This window comes from Atta cephalotes (assembly GCF_000143395.1).
Source record: "Atta cephalotes unplaced genomic scaffold scaffold00001, whole genome shotgun sequence".
Taxonomy (NCBI): Eukaryota; Metazoa; Arthropoda; class Insecta; order Hymenoptera; family Formicidae; genus Atta; species Atta cephalotes.
The window spans coordinates 12,051,126-12,075,453 of record NW_012130065.1 but is presented as its reverse complement, the minus strand read 5'-3'; the positions used below and the strand labels follow the sequence as shown (position 1 = coordinate 12,075,453).

Below are 24,328 nucleotides of genomic sequence, written 5' to 3'. Positions count from 1 at the left end.
GGATCAAAAGAACATATTAAAAATTCATATTAACATTTTTAATAAGCTTTTATAATAGTGATGTTATGTGTTGAGAGAAATTAATGCCAGCTCAGAATCCCGGGTCCCGGGTAAAGCGAGTAGAATTTTCGGTCTCTCTCTCTCTCTCTCTCTCTCTCTCTAGTAATAATATGATTATCTCCTCCATTAATGTCTTACTCTCGTCAAAATTAATAGAGACCAGATTGGTTAGCATCGCGTCGGATTACGGAAAGGCGATCAAACTGGTGCATAGCATCAGCTATAATTGATGACTATAATCCGTTCGTCTCTGTTATTCCCGCGGGTATTACCGTCGCAACATTTCGAGTTATCGTAACATCGGACGTCACAGTGATAATTCTCGCGTAATCATTTCCAGCCATGATTTCTTTTTTGACATGTAATCTCATTTTGTGCGTCACATCGAACGATCGTAATCTTCTCATCGCGTTGATAATTCGACAGCTTACAGAAGACCAGATAAATCGAGGGAAGGGAATGGTTCGCAACAACGAGGCCGTTAACGTCGATTGCGACTAATGAGTTAGCTTGTTCATAATTATCGGCAGACGCGCGGTCGCTCACGCCCGGTTAGCGCCGTGATACATGGTATTTATCTACATGCCAATGATTAATTAATGCTAACGGCATTAGCGATCATGTCTTTTCAACAGTTGCCGAGTTTACGGTATACGCCGTATTGTGCACTAGGTGCTCTTTAACTATTCCGACAATATCTATCCATATCAAATTTTAACAGTAAAAATTTTTTATTGCAAATGAATGAAGAGAGTCATGTTTGATTAAGGTGAGTCTTGGTGTCTAGAAATATTTTATGTCAATTTTTACAATTTCCAATTCAAGCAAATTATGCGTTGAGTATTTATTGATCTTGAAACAACTTAGCCTGAAGCTGGAATAGGTACGTACTTTATAAATTAAATTGGTAAGCAATTTAATATTACTGATGCTGATATAAGCAGCTTTAAAACACTATAAATAATTTATTTATATAAAAATTTTTATATTTTTGTAAATAAATTTCGTTTCAAAAACTTCTTTTCCAAAAACAATTTTGCACAGACTTTATCTCATTTTTGCTTTTACATTTCTTGTGGAAATCTTGTGAAACTGGTAGGAGAAAAGTGAAAAATTATGCTTTGACAGAAGGCTTACCCTTCTATTATGTTAATACGACGGATTTCTGTTGTATATCTCTTTTGTTTTATGAAGGAGATCTGAAATGATTATAATTTGCTCGGTACATGTTTTGAAATTAGAGATCGGTGCGAAAATTTAACTTGATATAATCGTTCTTTATATTTATCACACATTGGATTATGTGTATGCTAATTTTTAGCAACGTTTTTAATTTATAGAATTTTAATATATAAAAAAAATACAACTGGCAGATATACAAAGCCGTGAAAAGTTTGGACATTTCTATATTTTATTTGCACAACAGATATATTTATCTAGCATCTGCTACATTGTTTATCGAAGCATGTGTTTATTCGAACTTATAATGAAAAAACTTTTTCACGCACAGAAAAACAAAATTTTGTTTCCCATATCGAAAGGAGGTCACCGTGGTGATTTGAACTTTTAATACAATCGCCGTTCAAGAACATCTTTTTTTACAATAGGGCACATTCGATGGCGTTAATTGACGCGAGGGAACTTCATCGACGTCGTAAGTTTAATATTCGAAGACGCGCGAACGACCCATATTTTAGCGTGACGTGGAAAAGTGACAAGTTAATTTAACGATCGACAAGATGTACAGTCATCGCTGATAGCAGTAGATTTTTCCGCAAAAATGAACGCGAATCGAGACAGATGCACCTGACAGCTGTGTTTCTTGGTAGACATTTCAAACGTTTCTTTCAACAGTGTATCGAATCGCTGCCAAGTTACTGGAATTGCTTTCGAAATTTGGTCATCCGAGAAGAGAAGTTGTACCTCCGAAATATGACAGATTTTTCTTTCAAACACGAATAGTGAATAATTATTTCTGAATAATTATTTCTATTCAGTGTTTGAACTATGCAAAATTGTTGACATCTATTTAAAACATTTATTTAAATTATTTTATGAAACTGTGCTTCTTCTCACAATTTTTTTTACCGCAATTGACTTACAAGTATTCCAATATTTTTTATAAAAATCGTTTTGTATATAACGCTGCGACGAAGAGTGTGCGATTTAAATAAACGCGATGCTTCTCCGCGAGATCTTACCACGGACGTTTCTCTCCGCCCTTCCGTTCCTATAAAAATTCCGGTGCTCGTTCCGCAGGACGGTACACGTCTCATAAAAGTTCGCGTGCGGATACAGGACGCATCTGTTCCGCTCATAAAAAGTCACAGAAATGCTCCCCGATATATAAGATCCTTCATGCGATTTCCCTCGCAGGCCAACCGCGCGAAACTTTTTACGAAGCTTTTCAATACTAGTTTCGCCCTTCACGAAAGCGAGATTGCGAGATCCTGTTTACGGGCGTGCGGATGAAACGACCGGCATGCTTTGGCAAGAATCCCGGAATATCCTCGAAATTTCGTACGTGATCCTACTTCGATCTCTTCTCCGACGTGTGCAGTGGGATAGGTCGGCGCAATCACGACCCACATATACCGGAGGGGTGGTTCCGTCGGGTGGGTGCGTCGCGACGCGGACGACGGCGCGGATCGTGCCGTTGCTCGCGGTCCGGAGTTGAAGACCCGACTGCTGGAAATGCACGCAGGAACTCCGGCACAGTCGAGGGCGCAGGCGCCTCCGCGTCTCTCTGCGATCTTTTCCCTTTACACGGAGGCTGCCCCGTCGCATCGCGTTGCACCGCACAGCGATGCACCCGCGACGTGCATCTCCGATGCCTTTCCAAGTGTCGCTCGCTACTCTCTTCGACACCGCGTGTTGCGATCTTAGGCCAAGCGCGCGCTATCTTCTTTCTCCGCTATCTTTGCTGAATCTCTACGGGTACATACGTGCGCTCCGACAACACATATGTCACAAAGATTGTACACATGGTTTACTGAACTGAGTAGCTCCGCGCGTGCTTAAACACGCGCTATTCGAGTCGGGTACAAGTTTTACTTTAGATATTTATGATACTATCATTTTTCGAACGACAGAATAACGTTGTATTTATTATCATTGCATTCTCGCGTAACAGATCAGCGAATTTCACAAGAATTATGTACATGATTTGCTGAAATAATAATATCGCATGTGCTCAAAGCAGTTACCTTGTTATTCAATGTTAAAGAATCAAATTTAAACCAAATTTTTAATAATGTTTCATTGTTTTTAATTTCTAATGCGTTTCCACCAATAAAGATTAACTTTAATCTCGATTCAACTTCATCTTTTTCTAGTCCTAAAGATTAGAAAAAGATAAAGAGTAAGTTGAACCGAGATTAAAGTTGATCTACATTGGAAATGGATCTTAGTATGTCAAATAATACACTGAAGAAAAAATGTAGTAAATTTTAATAAATATTTGTTTGAATAATATAGCTGAATATTTATTAGATGTGAACACATATTTATTTGACAAAAGTTCTATTAATTTCATTTAATCATCATTTTTTAAATTTTATTTAATTTATTTTTCTAGTAGGTGAATGTTATAAGAGTTAGTACTATTTAAAAAAATATTTCTTAAAATTAGCACATTTTTTTCGGTTAATATAATATATTATTTTAATATAAAACAACTATATCAAGAACAACTATATCTAAAAAAAATCTACTATTTTTTGTGAATCTACATATTTGGAAGTTAAATCGCTTAGTTACAAATTAAACAATTTACATTAACATATGTACTTAGCAAGTAATAAATTATATTTGAGTCACATTTAATACATTTCTTGAGTTAAATTTGATTCCATCGTTTTAATTAAATTAATGACATATTTAGAAGCAGTGGCGACTTAGGAATGATTAAAAATAATTTAAATTTAACAATGAATCCAAACAGATAAATAAAAAGTCAAAGTGACATCAAAATGGCTGCAAAAAGATTATTAAAAGTCACTTTTCTATCAATCACAATTCATTTTATTCATGTCTCTTAATTTGATGTTATTGTGATTTGCTCTTAGATATCCCACGCGTCCCAATCTCACTTCAGAGATTTACATCATCCTTCGGCAGAGTAACGCTTTATTTATTCATTGAATTTTTGCGAAGTAAATTAGTGAATTTTCTCGCAGATTACTTGATATTGGTTGAAATGAAATTTCTTTCCTTCCAAGCGTGAACGCGTCAAACTTCCATCGTACGCATACAAGTTTTACAGCGTGCAGACTTGCTGCTCGTTCGCGTAAAGTGAAAAAAGTAGTGAAAAAAGAAGATACTGCGTCAACCATCCCTTACGCCCGGGTTACAGCTGGTCTTCTTTCCTTGGCGGAATAACTGGCACTTCCGAAGATGGGTCTGTAACCTCGCAATTTTATACCGATCGTTCCTGCCGAACGAAGAATTTTTACCCTGTGATCCTACACGGCGGAATAGGGAGGGTCTAATTAAACGTGCAGAAAAACGCAGAATACATCCGTAACTTAAAGGCATGTTTTTATTTCGCCTCATTCTATGAGGAAGCGCATGAATGCTGGTTTGAACTCTAGAATAAATTCTTTTATCTGATTCGCAATTCTTTTATCTGAGCCGGATGCCAATAACTTTCCTATTGACTATTTTAATCGCTATTTTTGACCCGAAAGTCTATCAGCCAATAAATAAGTAATAAATAATAAAGTTTAGTAAATAAACCAAAATAAATAAATAAGTACTTTTAAAAATATCAGTGAATTTAATATTTTTATTGTGGATTTAAAACTCATATGATGTCTATATAATTCTCACTGTGTTGATTAATATTAATTAACATTATAGTATATGGATTTCAAACTTCTAGCGTTTATACCAATACTATCATGATGTGGATTTAAAATTCATAATATTAAATTTACTTCATCTTGGTTAATATTAACACCAACACAATAAGACACTGCTATTTTTATTAGAGTATATAATATAACACATGTGTATTATGTTATGGTTATAAAAATGTAACACACTTGTGTTATATTACAATTATAGGTATTATTCAGTGAGAAATTACAATTAACATGTTACGTGTAACTATTTGTTGGATAGTAATTCTTTAATATAATATAGTTATTAGGCCAAACATTGTGCGCTACCCTGGTACATTTAGAGCGCTGGATATCGCAAATGTGTTTGCCGACTGTGCGAATTCATTCTAAGTTTTCCCTTCGGACAGCCAGCGCTCGGGAATTATTGCTCGGCAAGTTCTCCGCAAGGAAAGTTGTCAGGCCCTTGCGTCATTGTTATGTATCATGCTGGGAACTTTATGTCGTATCTTACGTTGACTTCCGACGCATCGCGATATACTGTCGCGCCAATAGTCGTGCTACTTCCCTGGTGCATGAGATACGCGCGGTTTATCTTTTATTCCGATAGAACGCGGACGCGCGTCTTCGACGTTCCGCATTTGTATGTTACTTTGTCTCAGCGTGTCGTCTTTTCAAACGACGTAAGACGAGGACCACCGAAATTTTTCCAGTTCAGAATACGCTGGGTTTCTGTCTTGTAGCTATAAAATACTGCCATGGTTACAAGATTTCGATACTCCTCTTTTGCTTTTTCTTCCGTGTGCCACGTCGTATTTCGCACTGCGATACCTACGTTAGAGACGGGATGATTGGCCTTGAGAATAAAATGTTCGCGAAAAAGGAAAGAGAAACGCGTGGTAGAGAAGTAGGAGGATCCTGCATTAATGTCTCCGTGGAGGAACAGCACGGACTACAATTTCGTAAATTACTTTACGCTGCTGCTGCGAGCTTTTGTAGTATAGATAATAACGGAGCAAGGGAAATTTTTGCATTGTAGGAGAGAAAGAAAATATGTTGAGAAATAATTTCGCATATTTGTCTCTCTTTTTTTCGAGAAGGAAAGACTGGACAGAATTACTGTTATATTTAAATAGCTTCATAGAGATACGAGAAAATGAAAGACTGCTAAATACTTTGACGCAGATATGAACGATTATTTAATGTTTTTATTAATTTACAAGCAAGAAACAGCTTCAAAGGAAGTCAAATAATAGACTAAAGTAGATAAATCGAACCAATTCTATTTATTGATAAAAAAAAATTATTAAAAGTTTTATTATTAAGTTTTACTATAAATTCTTAATTTTTACAACTTGATTATATAATAAAAATAATATTGGATTGGGGAAAGTTTCTTCTATTTTTTAATTTGATTATATTATTATATATTATTATTTTTTAATAAAATTGTATATACAATATCTTCGTCAAAAATGAATTTAAATTTAAAAAAAGGATTTTAAAGCTTGAAATTTTTACTTTTGAAAAGTTATTATATTTTTTGAGTTTCTGTGAGTTTGGTAATTTTTACATTTAAAAAATTATTGTACGAGTTGAAAAAGATGAAAAATTTTCTTTTCACTTTGGGGGTCTCTCACGTGCCCAAAAAAAATTTACGAAAATTTTCGACTACCTATCGTGAAAGCTTGAAGCTTTCCCTACAAAATCATTTTTTAAAAATATTCCTATGATTTTTTGTTCCTGAATTATTCGCGAGTTAAGGAGCATTCTGACTTCGATTGCTCATAACTCCGATAAAGATTAGATAAAAATCATCATATCGCAATTTAAAAAACAGATTCTTAAAGCTGAAATTTTGCTGTAGCGAATGATATAATTATAACGAAAATTTCGCAACAAATAAAAAACTTTTGCAAAAAAATTTTTTTAAATATGAAGAAACTTTTTCCCCGGCCTAATATATAAGCATCGTATTTCTTATTGCACAACAAAAAATAAAAAAAGATGAATTTATCCAATACGAATTGCGGCGAAGCCGATCACTTTACTAAGTTACTAAACTGATTTAGCAAACTGTAAAAATCATTATAATTTATTTTAATATATAATTTTTTATTACATTGTCATAAATTCGTGATATTATTGGGATCGTGATTTTACGTGACAAGCAAAATTTTTTCGTGTATTCGTGATCTCTGCGCTTGTATCGTTGACTGACACTGGATTACACACAGTATAGAATTGTTGTTTATTATTTCCGGTGCAGAGGAATGGAATGAAAATAACATGATAAAGCATCTATTTGAAACACAAAATAAATATGAAACACGAAATTAATAACAATTATTGATTAAGGTCCGGCTCCAATGTAAGTTGTTTTTTTTTCTAAGAATTAAGGAAATGATGAATGGTAAGTTAAACCGACATTAAAGTTAATCTTACATTGGTGGAACCGGACTTAACTATCTCAAAATTTATATTGATCCGATTCCTCGGGCTACTTTATCGTGGTGTGAATCGAAGAAGGAAAGAAGAACTTTTTTAAATCTTAATCGAGATTATATATGCGGATGATCTGCAGAAAATCCGCAAAATGAACCGAAGTATTTGCAGAGGACCGATCTAATTTCATGTGTATCACGATGATAAACAGATTCACTTCCTGAGAGATAGGAAGATGGAAGATAGCTTGTCGGGACTCTATTTGGTCCGAGTTATCCCGCTACCTTTATTGAGTTATCCTTTCGTTAGCTCGGCCTAATCTTCCTCTTTGGCTCTCGCCACGCTCTCGATCTTCTACCGACCCTTCTCATAACTTTGATTCCCGCCGTGCTTCTCCAGCTTCTCTTTTCTCTCTCTCTCTCTCTCTCTCTTTCTCTTTCTCGATCTTTCTATAGCCTGGCTCTCTTGTCGACATATTCGTTCTCTCATTGGCCCAATGCAAATTTCGAAAAGCCTTCGGCTCTGGTCATAAATCAGGTTAACGTTATCCAGGTTCACCCGTCGGCTAACCGGAGTCGCGTTCTATGTGCACGTCATATAGAACAGGCGCCCGTCATCACGATCTCATGCTGGCCTCTTTTCCACCCGAGTCCATCGCGATTGCGGTCATTGCGATTATGATAACGATAATCGGATGGAGTAGTCGCCTATGGCGTTTTGATATTCCGTCGTTGCGGTTGAAATTATTACTCATCTCGTCTCTCTTGATTATTATCAGCCCGATATTTTGGAAAAGTAGAAAAAAAAACATAAAACGGATATACGTCCAAAGAACACATTTGCTCGTTTGAAGCATCGGGAAGCCATTCATTGTAATAATATACTGAAAGTACAATTTTGCTGAAGTATCTAAAGATTTAGCTGATACAAATCTGAAAATAATTTTGTTAGACTATTAAAATAATTATATAAAATGCTAAAAATTGCTATTCTCTCTCTCTCTCTCTCTCTCTCTCTCTCCTAGATTAAGATTTGTCATGATTCGTTATTTCTTGTCTTAAAATATGACACGAATTCAGTATCATATTTTTATTACAATTATTTTTCCATTTTGTAAAGGTTAATAAGTATTTCTTATAAAAGTAATAAAAATGCATGGATTGAAAACTTGTATTTAATTTAGCAATTTAGCATACTTTGGAAAGATTTGCTGTTTTGATTATATTTTAATTTCGTTTTCTTTTTGTAATTTTCGATTCAATTTGGCGTCAGTCAGCAAACGTAATATTTAACGCACAAAATCAAAATCAGCCTCGATCCAGAATAAATGCGTGGCGACACTCGATTATTGGGAAGAAATAGCGTGAGAAGTATAAATAAAGGACGCCAGAATATAACATGCATAATACAACCAGCAAGAAATTCTACCTGATACGAGGTATCTCTAGCTGGCTTTCGATCGACGCTTCGTTTCGTGTGAGACTATATGCACAGCGGTGGGCGTTATCGGATCGAATTCAATTTTGGCATAGAATAAAAGCGACGACGAATGTACGAATATTGGGTCATGGTAAGCGAGGGGCTTGCATGCAAAGGGACACGAGTGATAAATTTTGCAAGAGCAATCGGTATTACGGAATTTTTGACTTCTTTCATCAAAGAGTCCTTTTGAATTGTCGATGTTGAACTGTTATTTATTCTTTTTATATGAAGAATTTGTGAAACCATAATTTTATTCGAAAATCACAATAAAATATAAAAAACCAATCGAAATATTGAACGTTATATAAGTAACGAATATTAATTGAGATGCTCGGTATGGCAATATTCGTATCCTGTATGAATACGGAAAAATGAACTGGTTTTCTGATGAAGCTTCTTATATCAAAATCTATGAGTAAACTGTCTTCTTCCCTTCCTCGATAAATCTTCGTCTCTAAAAAACAAAATTTTCGAAAAACTTACCATGCCGTTTAAACGTCATAAATGTTATTAACCTGGTTAGGCATTAAAAAAGTTATAAAGTTTGTTTATCTTAAAATTTCCTTTTAAGTTCTGACAAATGTTGTGTCATGGCTTTTAATTATATAGCAAGCTGTAGTTACATATGATATATATTATGGTAATAACTATAGCAAGAAAATAGTATTTTCCAACATACTATCGAGACGTAAGGTACTATTATAAGCTGCCGTCCATTATGCTGAAATAACTGCTCACGATAGCAGGCGACACTCGATTATTGGGAGAAATAGCGTGAGAAATATGAATAAAGCCAAGTATATATTGCACCACCTGTACGGTATTGTGCAGCGATTCGTATGGTACTACCGGCGTATCTTCGAGTATTCGATTGTAATTAGAATTTATTGCGATAGACCGGGAAGCACCAATACACAAAAGATGCTTTTGCATCGATCACCAGTTGAGGCATGAAATCGTGCAATTTATCGTAAAAAGCGTAAACGTATTAACGAATTTATTCGACTCGATAGTGAATTTTCTGTCTCTTTGATCACGTCACATCGATAGACTGTAACAATTTGTAACGACAGACTTTACTTTTTTTATTTTCACATCGATCAACAATATTGAAAATTATTCAATTTTTGTGTGAAAATCTCGTATTTTCACGCACGTAACGTACGCGAGAATGGGAAAAGTGCCGCCTGCTCTCGCTGTTACTAAAATGCGTGGCGATGAATCGGACTCTTCGATGCAGATATTTTCACTCATAATATACGACTACAGGCTGGGGCTATCTCTTCAAATTGCGTCCACGCCCAAAGTGGCGATTTCAATGTAATAACGACATCGGCCGGGCGTTACACGATACCTACCATTAGCCTCATCGACCGAATATCGATTGACCCGCCTCGTGCGCGAGAGTATTCAATGAATTCCGGAAGGGAAACGGTGGAACGGTAGTTGTAGATGAGAATACAAGGCGTCGACGATTTTTCATGTCGCTCTGCATGTGAATTATTCATCGGTCATGATAGGCATAAAAGTCGCGAGTCCGAGATGAAAATGTTTCGTGTGAATGTAAACCGAATGATATTCTCAAATCATATACTTAAGATCGAAAGTTTTGCGATGCTGAAAAGGAGCAATTTGCTTGTTTCGTCTCATTGATCGTGTATATTACGCATATATGCAGTATGATATTTTTAATGGATATTCGTGATAACGGTGTGTGGCAACACGATAATTGACGATTCATGTCGTAGCAAAGAAGAATTTTGTATATTCTTTTCTATTTTGGTTTTTTAACGAAGCGTAAAGAATAAAGATTGATATCCTTTCGGTGCTGCGATATCGAGAGAGGCAAGTCAACTAATCGAAAGAGTTACGTAGATCGATCATGTAGATCACATCATTAATCGCTTTTGAATATTGTAATAAATTAATAGCCGAAATGGTGGTACAGTATGAGGCATCTAAAACAAATCACCAGAATATGTCGAAAATTGAACCTAATAAGCAAAAATGTTTTAGATAAAAGTTATGTATTTGCAGGGGATCGAATAATGATAAAATTAGTTTTTCGACATTATAAAAAAGTCATTGTCATTTTTTAAATAAAATTATATAATTCTTTTTATATAATATGATTCCTTTAATTATTTCTGTGTACAAAAGTATTGAGATAGAAATAAAAAAAATTAATAGGTTATGAGATATTTTATTCTTTATTCTGGCACATTTTGACATGAAATATAAACTATCTCGTAAATTATTAATTTTTTGATAACTGAATTTTAATATTTTTATGCACAATAATGAAATGAATAAATTGATGTAAAGAAAACACAACATAATTATTTTTCAATAAAGACATATAGTTGTATAATTTTTTAAAAAGCAATTATAAGTTTTTTTTTACTCTAATTAAAATTGCTGAAAGATCTAATATTTTTATTGGATACAAATTTTGTTGGAAATTTATATTGAATGGATATCAAAATTTTTTGCAGTATTTTTTAATTTTTTTATTATTTGTAATATAACTTATAATTATTTATAATATAATATAATATAATATAATATAATATAATATAATTATTTTGATAAAATCCAATAGAATTATCTTTCAATCTGTATTCAGCAAAATTTTAAAATCTTTCAGTAAAATCTTTCATGTGTCTGCTGCTTTGGTCCCGCGTGATTTTACCACCGTTTTATCACTGGGAGTCTCAGGATATCCATTAAAAAAGTCGTTTGCTCCGGCGCGATTCATCTATCTGCAGAAACCGCCACGAGACGGAAGGCAAAAGGGTGCGGCGGCGTTTATTTCCTCCCGTACAGGCGCAAACCTCTGTACAGACAGGACAGACCATTGCAGGTGGCAAATTGCGTCGCTGCGGAGTCGACGTGTCGCACCTATGAGAAATTACCCGGTGGCATGCGGTGCGGTTCTCAAGCACCTGTCTAACGACGCATTTCCATATACACGCGTGGCCTGGCCATACACACGAAGCTCTCTTGTGCATAACTCTGTGCCCATGTACACAAGTCGATGCCTGCTTCCGTAACGTGCTCATGACAGCTCCGTGGAGCCCGAAACAAGATCCTTCTTGAATCTAACGGCTTAAGTGCTCCTTACTGCGCGCTTGTGAATGTACCTTTACCTGCTCCAGGAAGCAGAACGGTCCGTGGTAAATGGGAGTTGAGGGGAAAGGAGAGCTGGGACGAGAATGGAACCGTCTGCGATTCGGGAGTCTACTACGATCGATTATCGATAAATGCCTCGTGGAATGCTCCCGATGGTCTGATTGTTAGACGCGGCCTCTTCAGCGCCGATTAACGGCCTGGCGCTGTCGTAACCATCTTCGGCGCGAAGACAGATGCATCTTGGAAATCATAATAAATGGCGCCGCGAGCTTTCTCTTTCTCTCTTAGTTTTATTGCAAATTATTCTAGTATTTATTGCAAATCGTTGCACAATCAGGTTAATAAAAGTACAAGCCTCGTTACGTTCAAATTTGTGTAAATGATTCCTTTATTGCCTCAAGTGGCCCTATACTTTTTAAAAGTGATCAACTTAAAGCAAGAATTTGAACTACGTTCAATATTGAATATGCATTAGAGATAAGTATGCACTTTAAACATGTTTATCTTTTTCCCTTAGAATTGAAAATTCTATCAATTCGTCAGAGTTAATCGAAAGCCTATTTCATAATCTTTGTTGGATTTATATCGGGCAAACATTACAATACAATTTACGGGTCTATGCGATCAATTATCGATAAATCGTTCGCGAGTCGCGTTCCTAGTGTTCCCAAACGTTATATGGATTCCCTTCAACTTCGGGAAGTGTTAGCTAGCCGGAGGGTGCCAACATTTCACATGGCAGCCGACTGGATTCTTTCCAGTCACTTAGCACGACGGGTAAGAAAAATAGACTGGCGCGACGATTTATAGATTTTCTTTATGTCGCGAAAAATTTCACTTCTCCCAGTTTACGCCACCAACAACAATCTCTACTTTTCGCCGATTAACTTTGCCATTTTATTATTTGAAAACAATGGAGTTGAGAGATTATATTATATAAAAGAAAGAATATATATGATTCAGAATTTATTTTAGTATACAGATCTGATAACAATTTTGTTGGACATCAAAATAATTAGGTAGAACATTCAAACTAGTTGCTTGTAGAATGTCAAAACTTTTTGCAACATTGCACATTGCTTATCGTGCTTGAGATTCCTACGTAATTATTTTGATAATTTATAATAAATATTTTCGGATCTGTATTTAAATTTTCAAAACTTCAGCAAAATTGTTCTGCAGGATCTCTTTATGTCAAGAAATATTTAAAACTTCTATCAACAAGAAAGAAGTAATTAATGAAACATGTTTGGCTAGAGGGTATCAGTGAGCGTTTCAAAGTTAGTTATACTCTCTTATACAGAGAGACATACATGCAAATGCGCTTTAGGAAAAACACTATTGTTTGTTACAATCTAATTCAGCGCAACAACAAGAATCTTTTTTTTTCTCAACGATACGAATTCGTTAATGGCTGAAAGGAAATGCCCGTTCTTTACTTTCCTAAAGTTGCTCTTCACCTTTCCTGTTGTTCCAACTTTGACCCAGATAGTCAACGACGCTGCTGGCGAACAAGTTCTACGGGCGAGTAGAAATTGTTTCTAATTGTTAAATGTTGTTTCCCACGATCTTTTATATTCTTCTCGTTATCATCTTTAAATTATACCGCGACTAGATAATTTAAGACTATTTTCTTGGCTCAAAAACTGAAAAACCTTAAAATTCACAGGATAAAGTAATATTCGTTAAAGCAAGATAATTTTTGTCTAGATTAGCGCAATTATAAGGACTGCGCACGCGCAATCTTTATGATTTTTCATAAAAATTTATCTTTCGAGCAGTTTTCAGAATTCATGTGTGAATTAGAGGCACTTTTAGATATCAAAGAAATAACAATCCCTTGAATTAAATAAGATTTTGTCATTTTTTGAACTTCCATGTATCAAAATGTATATATTGTAAAAAATAAAATTTCAACTTAAAGAACATATAGTGGACATAAAAATGTTAATTTTAACATTTTTGGATGTCTCAGAATGTCAATCTATGTATACGTCTTTAAGTTAAAATTAACATTTTATTTTTTATAATGTATCAATTTCTGTGGTCGAATTGCTTAGTTTTGAAATAAACAACATCCGTATTAAAATAAATAACGTCTATATTAATATGTACTTAGTAAATAATAAATTAAATTTTGACATTTCTTGATTAAAATTGTTTAACTCTATTATGTTAGTTAAATTAACGACATATTGAGTAGAAATAAGTGGCGTCTTATAGAAATATAGAAATGATTAAAATTAACTCAAATTTAACTTAAAATTAACTTGAATGTACTTCGATTATGATTTTAATAGTATGTGTACATGTAAAAATAAGTCTATATATGTATGTAAAATAATCTGCATTGGATCCTCGATCCTTAATCAAATCGACTCTGATAGGATATCAGCTCTCTTGCATCATAACTGCATAATGATATCGTGGTATCACCACGCGTGACGGTAGATGTATTTGTCAGATTCGACGTGTCGTGAGTTATGATCGCTCCCTTCTCCCGTTTCATCCGTGGCAGTTCCACAATTCATCCACTTCCCATATCCGTGAGCCTCCTTTCTCCGAGCCTCTGCTGATTCTTCTCGCAGCTTTATCTCTTTATCTCCACTATGTTCTTGTTTCCTTTGAGGAAAACGAGAACGAAAGATAGAAATAGCATTCGGTGCTGAACCAAGTGTGCCGACCAATGCATGCTGATAAACCCGTCGGACGAATTTAAATCCCACGATGGCGTCCGCGGTAACCTCTTCCCTCCGGATCCGTGCTCCTCGATCCCGGATCCTTCGCATTGCAACAATTCCTTCAGCCGCTGTGCTACGGCTTAAATGTATCACGTCGGACGATTTATTAACCCATTTCACGAGCAGACACTGCGAACTTCGAGGATTTCGTCGAGATAGATACCGATAACTTTCCACGTTGAAACGAGCCCCCGCCGACGTCTTCGTGCTCTGGCAATGCTTTCGTGATTGCGATGTCGGCCATTTTCCCAGCGAGAATATTTGCGATCTGATGGATCGCCCACGGTACCTCGACACGAACATAAATAATATTTTCGTTGTGTTACCTCGTGAACCATTTTATTGAAATTGTAAACAATGCGATAAATTTCTGATAGCGGGCATTGTGAATAGATTTTTAGTTTATAACTGTCTCGCTTCTGTGAATTGGCAATTTGCAATTTTATTTCGAAAAGTTATTTAGCATCACAAGAATAACATAAATATTAATATCCATTGCTTTTGTTGATTACAGTCCTCATTAGCAGAGCTTGCGTCAATGAATGAATAAAAGACTTGACTCGTTAAAATAAAAACGTATTTAAATAATATCCGGCTGAAAGTACTGCCGAGTAAGTAGCCTAACATAATTAATGTTACTGAAACATAAAGTTCATCCTCATTAATAATTATTATCGAAACTTGTGAATACGCATTTTCAAGTTCCATTTATATTAAAATTATCTCTTTTCTACTTTCTTAAGACCTACATCTCTTTACTATAATACTTTACTAATAATGTAAAAAGTTTTTACATCAGCAGATCATTTCTAGCTTAAAGGGGGAGGGAGATATAATCAGAGCAGAAAATCATCTCTTATGAAATAGTTTGTAAAAATAAATTATACAAATCTTGAGTTATTAAAAATAGCTGAGTTAATAAAAATAAATTACAAGTTTAAAGTAACAGCAATAATTAAATTGAAGAAATTTATTAAATAAAAATATAATGTTCGATGATATTTTTCATAAGAAAGATAAATAATCCTATACACAGGAAAATACTTACTGTATGCAAGTATTACTTGTTTCAAGTATTTCAAAAGTTTATACATCCGTAAATTATAAGTTTATCACAAGCATAAAATTTATTCAAAATGTATTCTGAATAACAAATTTATACTTCGATAAAAATTATTACATTAAAATAAATTCGATTTATATAATGTTGCTTCTTTGATTAATTTTATAATATTATTTTTCAAAAGAAAATAAATTCTTATTTTGAATACATAATAATGAATTTTCTAAAACTTGTATATTTTAAGCATATTTTAAGATTATCATCATGAAAATATTTTTTATTAAGATAATTGTTACTTGAAAATAAGAAAATAAATTGAGTAATCACTTTTCTTAGCAACAGAATGATATTTTTCTGTGTGTAGTAGAAAAACGTTGGAAGAACTTTGCGATCTGCACAGATAGCATAATGGAAGTAATGCTCAGTTTGCGTGCAGGTGCAAATTGGGCACGATCTCGGTGTTGCAAACTAACCACGGAGTTTCGTATAATTTTATTACTTACGCGTTATATCGCTAAACCGTAGTTGCATTATATTAACAAGTTTATCGGAAGAGGAGAGAGATAGTTAGTTCGCTTAGCATTAGAAAATTAATGTTTGCAATCAAGTTACAGATGTCATCCAAACAGAGTTGATCGAATGTGCTTCTCGCAACTTTTTAAAGAAAGCTCTTAGTTTCTATTATCGCACTAAGAATAAACAATAGTACTTACTTCTTTATTATCTAGGAGCATATTTTAACAGACGTGCTTGCACTCTTTCCTTGATTGGATGGTCATTGTCGTTAGTTTCCTTATCTCGCAGTCAGCGCGACTGCAGAACAATTGCATCGGCAACGATGTGACCAACGTTCCAACTCGCGAAAACACATAGTTTTCTGCTTTCCTATCGTATTGTTGCATTCAGTTCCTTCGTTGTTTTCCTTGCGCGACGACGGGATAATTCGCTAATGGAGGACAACTCGCAATTACTCTAGCGTTGTTCTTATCGCCTTTTGCAGCGACACTTTCTTGAAGTACCTATTGTTATTCCCTATTCCGACGACATATTTTGCGCGCCACTCGAAAACAACTTTATATCGGAAACGTCGTCGCTTAATTGTATTAATTAATTAACTACCGGGAACTACCGATGAGACCGACTTACAGGCACATTACGGTAACAAGTTTGCGGTTGTGGAAAGACGGAAGTTGCTCTAGGTCAAAGTTGAACACGATAGGGACGTCGAGGCAAGCCATTCAATCCGCAAACAGGATTTATCTTCGCTCGCTCACTCGTCTCGCGTATCCTCATTTTGTCTTTCACGCCTCTCTTTGTTTTTCTCTTGATTTTCTCGTTCAATAAAAAAACAATTTCTTGATAGACAAGCATTCCAATACATTTCATTGGCCTCTTACTTAGAACTTATTTTAAAATAACTCCTAAATAATTTAGTTAGTAAAAATATAACATTTAGAGATTCGAAATTTTTGTAAAGGATCTACTCCAAAAATATAAAAAGTGTCGAATTGTATAATTTAGCTTATTATTATTATTATTATTATTATTATTTTTATTATTATTATTATTTTTGTGTCTGTAGTCATGAAGCTAGGATCAAAGGCGTAACATTTAGATTCAAAATTACGCAGGGCGATGAAAGAAGATGGAACTAGTAATTTGATTCGCAAACACAATTTATTTTCTTTTGTTCTCCTACCACGTCCGCGTCGGTCTGTCCTTCCTGCTTCTCTTAGCCTTGAATCTTCTTGCTCTTTGATTCACTTATCACGCTAAAAGACGATTTACTAATGGACAGACATCTGCGGGACGACTTTTATTTTGCTACCTTCTTCAACGTATGCTCGTATTATTGCTCCTTTTTATATCCTTTTATTTAAAACAAAAATTTTATTAATTCTTTTTCTGTCCGTACTATATGCAATGTTGTATATCAATTATTACCGTTCGCAAATATCTCCTAACTTAATCAGCTTTTTTTTTCGAAATTTATCGCGTTATCAGAGACGGATATATCTGTCCTTTTAATCTTAAAACATGGCAACACCTTTATAGCGAAGTGTACCGTGAACGATATAGAGGCGTCAATTCAATCCACAAACGGGATTTATCGTCTCATCTCCTTTCTGCCTCTCATCCCCGCCATAGATCTTTCGTCTGCCTCGATTTTCTTATCGTGCGGAAAGATTCAATGGGGAGTTACTCTCCGAAGATTTCTAAAGTGCTTTCTTTTTTTCTTCTTTCGGATCTTTCGGAAATGACGCTTATCCAGAGTCATCATTGTTCGATTTGTATCGTTCTCCGATTCTACTGCACTCTCAAAAAGTTTCAATCAATACAAGTAAATTGAAAATCAGTTGGGCTTATAGCACCCAACGTTGACAAGTTGTCAAACGAGTTACAACGTCGTGGAAGACGACGGATTTATTAACGGATTAACGGATTATGCGCGCTCATGCCTAAAGCTAAATCGATTCTCTCTGAATAATCGATTCATTACCGACCACGCGAGATAGGTGTATTGCTTGCGGCGTATCGAAGGATCCTTCCCAATGTACACACGTCCTAACCCTCGGCTTCTAAGAAATTACTTTGAATCGCAGTTTGCCGGAAGAAATTAGTACCGTCTGTAAATTATTCTTAAGTCAGAGAATTACGATCACGATCTTCGCTACCTAAAGGAATTACATTGGAAATTAACTTTCGAATCGTCTTTTAAATTGGATTTATATATTTGCGTAGAGTTTTCTGCTAGAGTACGATTAAACTTTCCTAATATTAACGTGTTGATTCTGTTACTTAATACTGTCGCGTTAATACTATTACTTCGACGCAATTAACATGTTAATACTTTAATCTATCTCTTTTTTTTTATCGTTTGTTTATATCCTCACGGATAAAATTTTTTGCAGCGGCATAAAAATACGGCTCTTTGCTATAAACCTTAAATATTGTCTCTCTTCCATGGAAAAACGAGCTGTCGTTTACCTCGGCTTTATACCAAGAGGCTAGGGCGGTGGAAAAATGAAAGGATCGTAAAGTGGTGAAAACTTTATATTTCAAAGGTGTCAACAACGTTCGAGTAATGTCTGACTAACGAGAAACTATGTTTAACGGGATACCTGCAAGCCTGTTCCACGATCGAGCCGTAATCGTTTTCTTGAACGACGCTATCGTCGAGAAAATACAAAGCGGGTAATGTAGAACAGCATTCAGTTGGATGGTTTCCTATACGACAGGGTTAAATAATATACAGTTTTAATGTAAAACGTGACTTTTTCGTTGACTATAAGCGACATTTCGTTTAAAAGCAGCGCAAATTACATATTTTTAAATATCATTTGTAAAATGCTAACAAAAAGTTAATCTGACATATCTATTTAGCCTGAAAATGAATGAGTAATATTTCGTATTTCGTATAATAAATTAAAAAGCCGGTGAGGCATTTAAAAGATTACAAATTTGATGTAACATTTAATGTGATTTATTTATATTTAAATGTTCTTTCATTTCTCGTTCTTTCTAATTAATTTTTAATTCATCAAATATGGTAGTCATTTTTATTAATAAATAATAAATATATGAAATAAAAAATTCTCTTAGAAAAGTAGTTTAAAAGAAAGCCATTATTCAACTTATTTCAATATACCTTCAATAATTGGAAAATCAAAAGAAATTATTACGATGCATAATAAAGTGTTCTTGATTAAAAGATTGCCCTTTCAAATAGAACGTGGCAGGAAATTTAAAGCTTCAAAGTTAAAATACATGAAATCTTTTATTCTGCGCTACTAAATGCTTTCTTTTTAATTTTTGTTGATATATATTTGTTGATATATATTTTTTATTGATATATATATTGTTTATAAAGTAATTGATTTTATTTTGCTTCTAAGCAATCCTGTCGTATGTTATAATTCATATGTTAAACTTGCGCAATCTCCGTGTGCTCTATAGATTCTCTCACTTTTGGTGATTTCGTGATCTTTAGAACGTCTTTTAAAGGCGGTGTCACTGAAATCGTTGCGCTTTCTTCTGAGAGTATGAATTCTTCATGAACAGGCGGGGATTCAAAATGATAACCGAAACTTTTGTAAGGCTCATGATCGTGATTTTCAAACATATGGTGTTCCTCATGATGCTTATGATGATGATCATGTCCATGTTTATGGTGATGATCCTCATGATGCTTATGACTTTCGTGATGCTTCTGATGATGTTTGTGGTCGTGTCCCTCGTGATGCTTATGATCCTCATCATGATGATGATGCTCATGATGATCATGATGATGTTTATGGTCGTGGTCATGTTTATGATCTTCTTTATGATTATGCTTGTGTGATTCATGATGATGATGCTTATGATCTTGATAATGATGATGATCCTCATGATGATTATGATGATGATGCTCCTTATGATCGTGTTTATGTTCATGTCCATGTTTGTGATGATGGTCTTCGTGATGATGATGCTTATGATCCTCGTGATGTCCATGTTTATGGTCATGTCCGTGTTTGTGGTGATGATCCTCATGATGGTCGTGATGATGTTCTTCGTGATGGCCGTGTTTGTGCTCATGTCCGTGGTGATGCTCATGTTCCTCCTTATGTTCGTGCTTATGATGCACTTTGTGATCGTGTCCATGATGGTGATGATGTTTTTCAGTTTCCTTATGACTATGATGATGATGATGCTCGTTAACATGATGATGATCATGGTGATGATGATGCTCGTTATGATGATGATGCTTATGATGATGATGATGCTCAGAATGGTGTTTATGTTCTTCATGATGTTCATGCTTTGAATGGTGATAATGTCCGTGATGATGCTTATGCTCTCCATGATGTTTATGCTCATGATCATGCTTATGACCGTGTTTGTGGTGATGTCCATGTTTATGTTCATGGCCATGACTATGCTTATGATCAGAATGATGTTTATGATCATGATGATGGTCATGATGATGATGATGATCTTGATGATGTTTGTGGTCTTCGTGATGTTTATGTTCTTCATGATGACCATGCTCGTGCTTATGTTCATGACTATGATGATGTTTGTGTTCGTTATGATGGCCATGCTTAGCATGGTGATCATGATGCGAATGATGTCCATGATGATGTCCGTGGAAGGAATGGGATTTATGATGGAATGATCTGTCGAAATCGTGAATTCTACGTTGTGATTCAGGAATCGGTGGGGTCACGATTGTGACATGATCAAGCGGCGACGATGTTTCAGTTATCCGCGTGATAATCTGCTTTGGTTGCGGAGTGATTCGTGGAACGATGCTGGCATCGAGACTCGCGCCAAAAGTCGTCTCGAGAAGTGGAAGTGGAGTTAGACCATTTAGCGGTAACAATGGCTCTGGAAAGGTTAGCCCGAAATCGGCCAGCTGTCGTTTCTTCTGATTTCTTTCGACTGGTGCGATAATGTCCGGTAGATTCTTGGGCACGAACGGTCGAGGTGGCTGCAATTGTCCCAGCAGCTTGATGGAGCCAACCAGTTCTTGTTTGGTCGCCGACACCTGCGGTCGAATCTCATCTTGTGTTTTAGGTTCCTGGCCAGTCGCTGCTGCCAGCAACAGACTGACGAACGGAAACCACGCCTAGGATAACAGACGAGCTTGGTAAATGGAACTTGTTCGTGGAACGGCGATTTTGGATTGTTAATTTAATAGCAACTTATTATTATTGCCGAATTTTGATTAGCTATACACGGAAAATATAACGTGTCAGCAACATTCTAATTGAGTCAGTCAATAACATTCTAATTTTTGAAAAATAATATTGTTTCAATAATGATATTACTAAACAAATAATATTGTATTAGAATAAGAGCATGGGGTTTGTTTTACTAATACTGCCATAAAATTATTTTTAATTATTGCTGACTAATGTTGTTAATATAATCATTTTTTCGTATAATAATTATAATATTTATATAAGGATATGACATCTTGAATATAAATTTATTTTTATAATTTTAATTTCACTGTAAGGGAAAAAATTTAACAGTAACCAAATATTTTGTTTATATAATACATTCAATAATACATTCAGTTGTTTTTACAAAATAATTTCTCTCTTTTGTAAATAACAAAAATATTTATTTATACTTACTAAATAATTTGCATTAAATTATAGTTGTACAATTCAGTACATTTCAATCAAAATATTTTATTCGGTATATTTTAATCAAATTGTTACAGTAAAATTTTAGTAGAACAAAACCTTTTCCTAATGTTTTTGTATGATGATTCAGCTCATCGCTTATTATCTAATCATGTTCTAAATAGAAAGGTAGTCCTCTCAAAGAAACGATCTAAATAATAGGTATTTATCTTTCAATATAAATCGTGCAGTATCAAGCATTCATTTTTGTCGCACATGCGTGCACGCTCGAGCGGAAGAGCCGGAGATAATATCCAGTAAATCGTCGGGGAATCGTTTTATCGCGCTTCGGCCTTCTTACTGCGGATTCCCTGTAGGAAGAAAGGGAGAGAAATCGCTCGACTAACGAGAACCGAAATCACATCTCGAGCCGTTAGGAAAATCAGCGTGGTCAGCTGGCGGTATGTTTGCCGCAAGAAATCAATTAATCACGCTCGAATATAATCGCGCCGGTGATTTATTCGAATTTCCGGTAGGACCGACGCGTGTAGGAATTTGGAATTAGCCGAAGACGGGATTAAATTACATTCTCAGAAATCCGCTTTTGCGATTCACTCGTGGCATGGGATCGAATTCGATCGAAATTGACGAAATTAGATTGAATCTATGATGTAATTTTGCGCTTTATCTTCTCCGGTTTTATTTAATTGAGCCATTTTCTAAACGGGATTTCTTACTTACATGCTATAGTTAAACCACTTTGATTTTATCTATTATTACTGATCTGTTGAGATGAAAATTGGATACGATAGGAAAATTAAATTACCATGTATGTGTATTTTTTTCATTTGTTTTGCGCTCGGAAACTGTTATAGTATTTTATCATCTGTATTATATTATTTTTTTCACGTGAGTGAAAAAGTAAATTTTGTTTACTGCAAATTCTATTTTCAGACTTTATCAAATTATATGATTGAATTATATGATTGAAAATTTCAAAAATACAAGATTATTAGAAATAAATCTGCGATCATCAAATTTTAAATTCAATTGAGTCAAATGCAAATATAAATTTAAAAATACCCAGTAAATCGTATTCTCTCAAGTCTAATGTAAACTGTAGAACGGATAATATCGCGAAATGTATCAATTGCAATCGAGATCCACGTTGAATGATATGAAGGAGCTTTCAGAACGATTACTCAATGCTTTCGATCGGCCCGGGCAACAATTAAACGCTTATATCCAATTGGAATAGAAAGATTCCCGTCGAGAGAACTTCAGAAGTGGGAATCTCGATTTCCCTCTCCATCGTTCCTTCCGCAATATCTCATTCCATGGCATCGCGACACCGTCTTCGCCGCCGCTAATTTTCTCGTTCCGCAGTAGTTGCAAGCTGGCGAGTGACGTTCCGCGAAAAGCGCTGATATATTCTTCTTGAAATGCAAATGTTCCGGCGCTTAATAACTCGGGATTTAATCAGCGACAAAGCAATTTATACAAAAGATTCCGAGATGCTGACGATGCCCGATTGGACGACGCGGCCGGCGCCGAAGAAACGTGTTTGAAACGGCGAGACGTGTTTTGCGCGGGAAGGGACAGAAAGACGAAATGTCTTTCTCTATTACGAACTTCAGCCACATTTTTAATTAAATTAATGCGATACGAAGGGACGCGATCGAGCTGCGCAAAACGTGAAAATTTCCAGGCGCATGTCAATTAATCACAAATGTTTCATTTAGTCGCGCCGACGGTGGACGTTTTAATAACTTTTATCTGTGACATTATACGTCACAACTGTCCGCAAACTTGCGTCGGATAATTCAGTCTAAAATCCAGACGAATGTCAACGATAAATTTCGAGCTTTGTATCACGTAGTAGATCATTACCCATAATGATATTAAAAGCTTGAGTTAAAGTATGTATTTATCAGAATAATGGAAAAGGTGAGTGCGTGAGAGGAAGCAGATCTTTATCTCTAAATGTGAATTATTCTTGTTAATGAGTCCTTATTCGATGCTGTGTATTATGTACACAGTACTTTAGAAACGATTACGAACTTTGCGCACTTCATTCAGTTGGTCTCTTCAGCTACTTCACCGACTAAAGAGAAACGTTCCGAGGGAACTGCGAGAAACTTACCCACGTAACCATGTCGGCCTTATCTCGGTGGATGCAGCCAGCGAACAACTGGATGCCAAAACTGAGTGACTATGTACTTTTATAGAGAGCACCTAACTCACAGTACTTTCTTCCGTGCTTAGTACCAATGTCGTTTATGACGAGACCTAATGTTTTAATTGTCATAATACCATCGGACCGCGACCGGTTCCGATTGCAATCATTGAATTCATTCATGCCTAATGATTGTTCCTCTATTCTTATTTCCGCTACGTTACTGCTAAATATTAAAGGATTAAATTAAAATTTTTTAAATTAATTAAATA

At 35.2% G+C, this 24,328-nt stretch overlaps 1 protein-coding gene across 1 annotated transcript; it reads right to left on the bottom strand.

The window, feature by feature from the left end:
- Positions 1-19,689: 19,689 nt before the first annotated feature.
- Positions 19,690-24,035, bottom strand: LOC105618772 (histidine-rich glycoprotein-like). The gene is made up of 2 exons (XM_012200307.1): positions 24,024-24,035; positions 19,690-21,375 (listed from the first exon to the last, which is right to left on the bottom strand). The coding sequence occupies exons 1-2, from the start codon at positions 24,033-24,035 to the stop codon at positions 19,690-19,692; spliced, it is 1,698 nt and encodes a 565-aa protein (XP_012055697.1).
- Between the last annotated feature and the right edge of the window lie 293 nt (positions 24,036-24,328).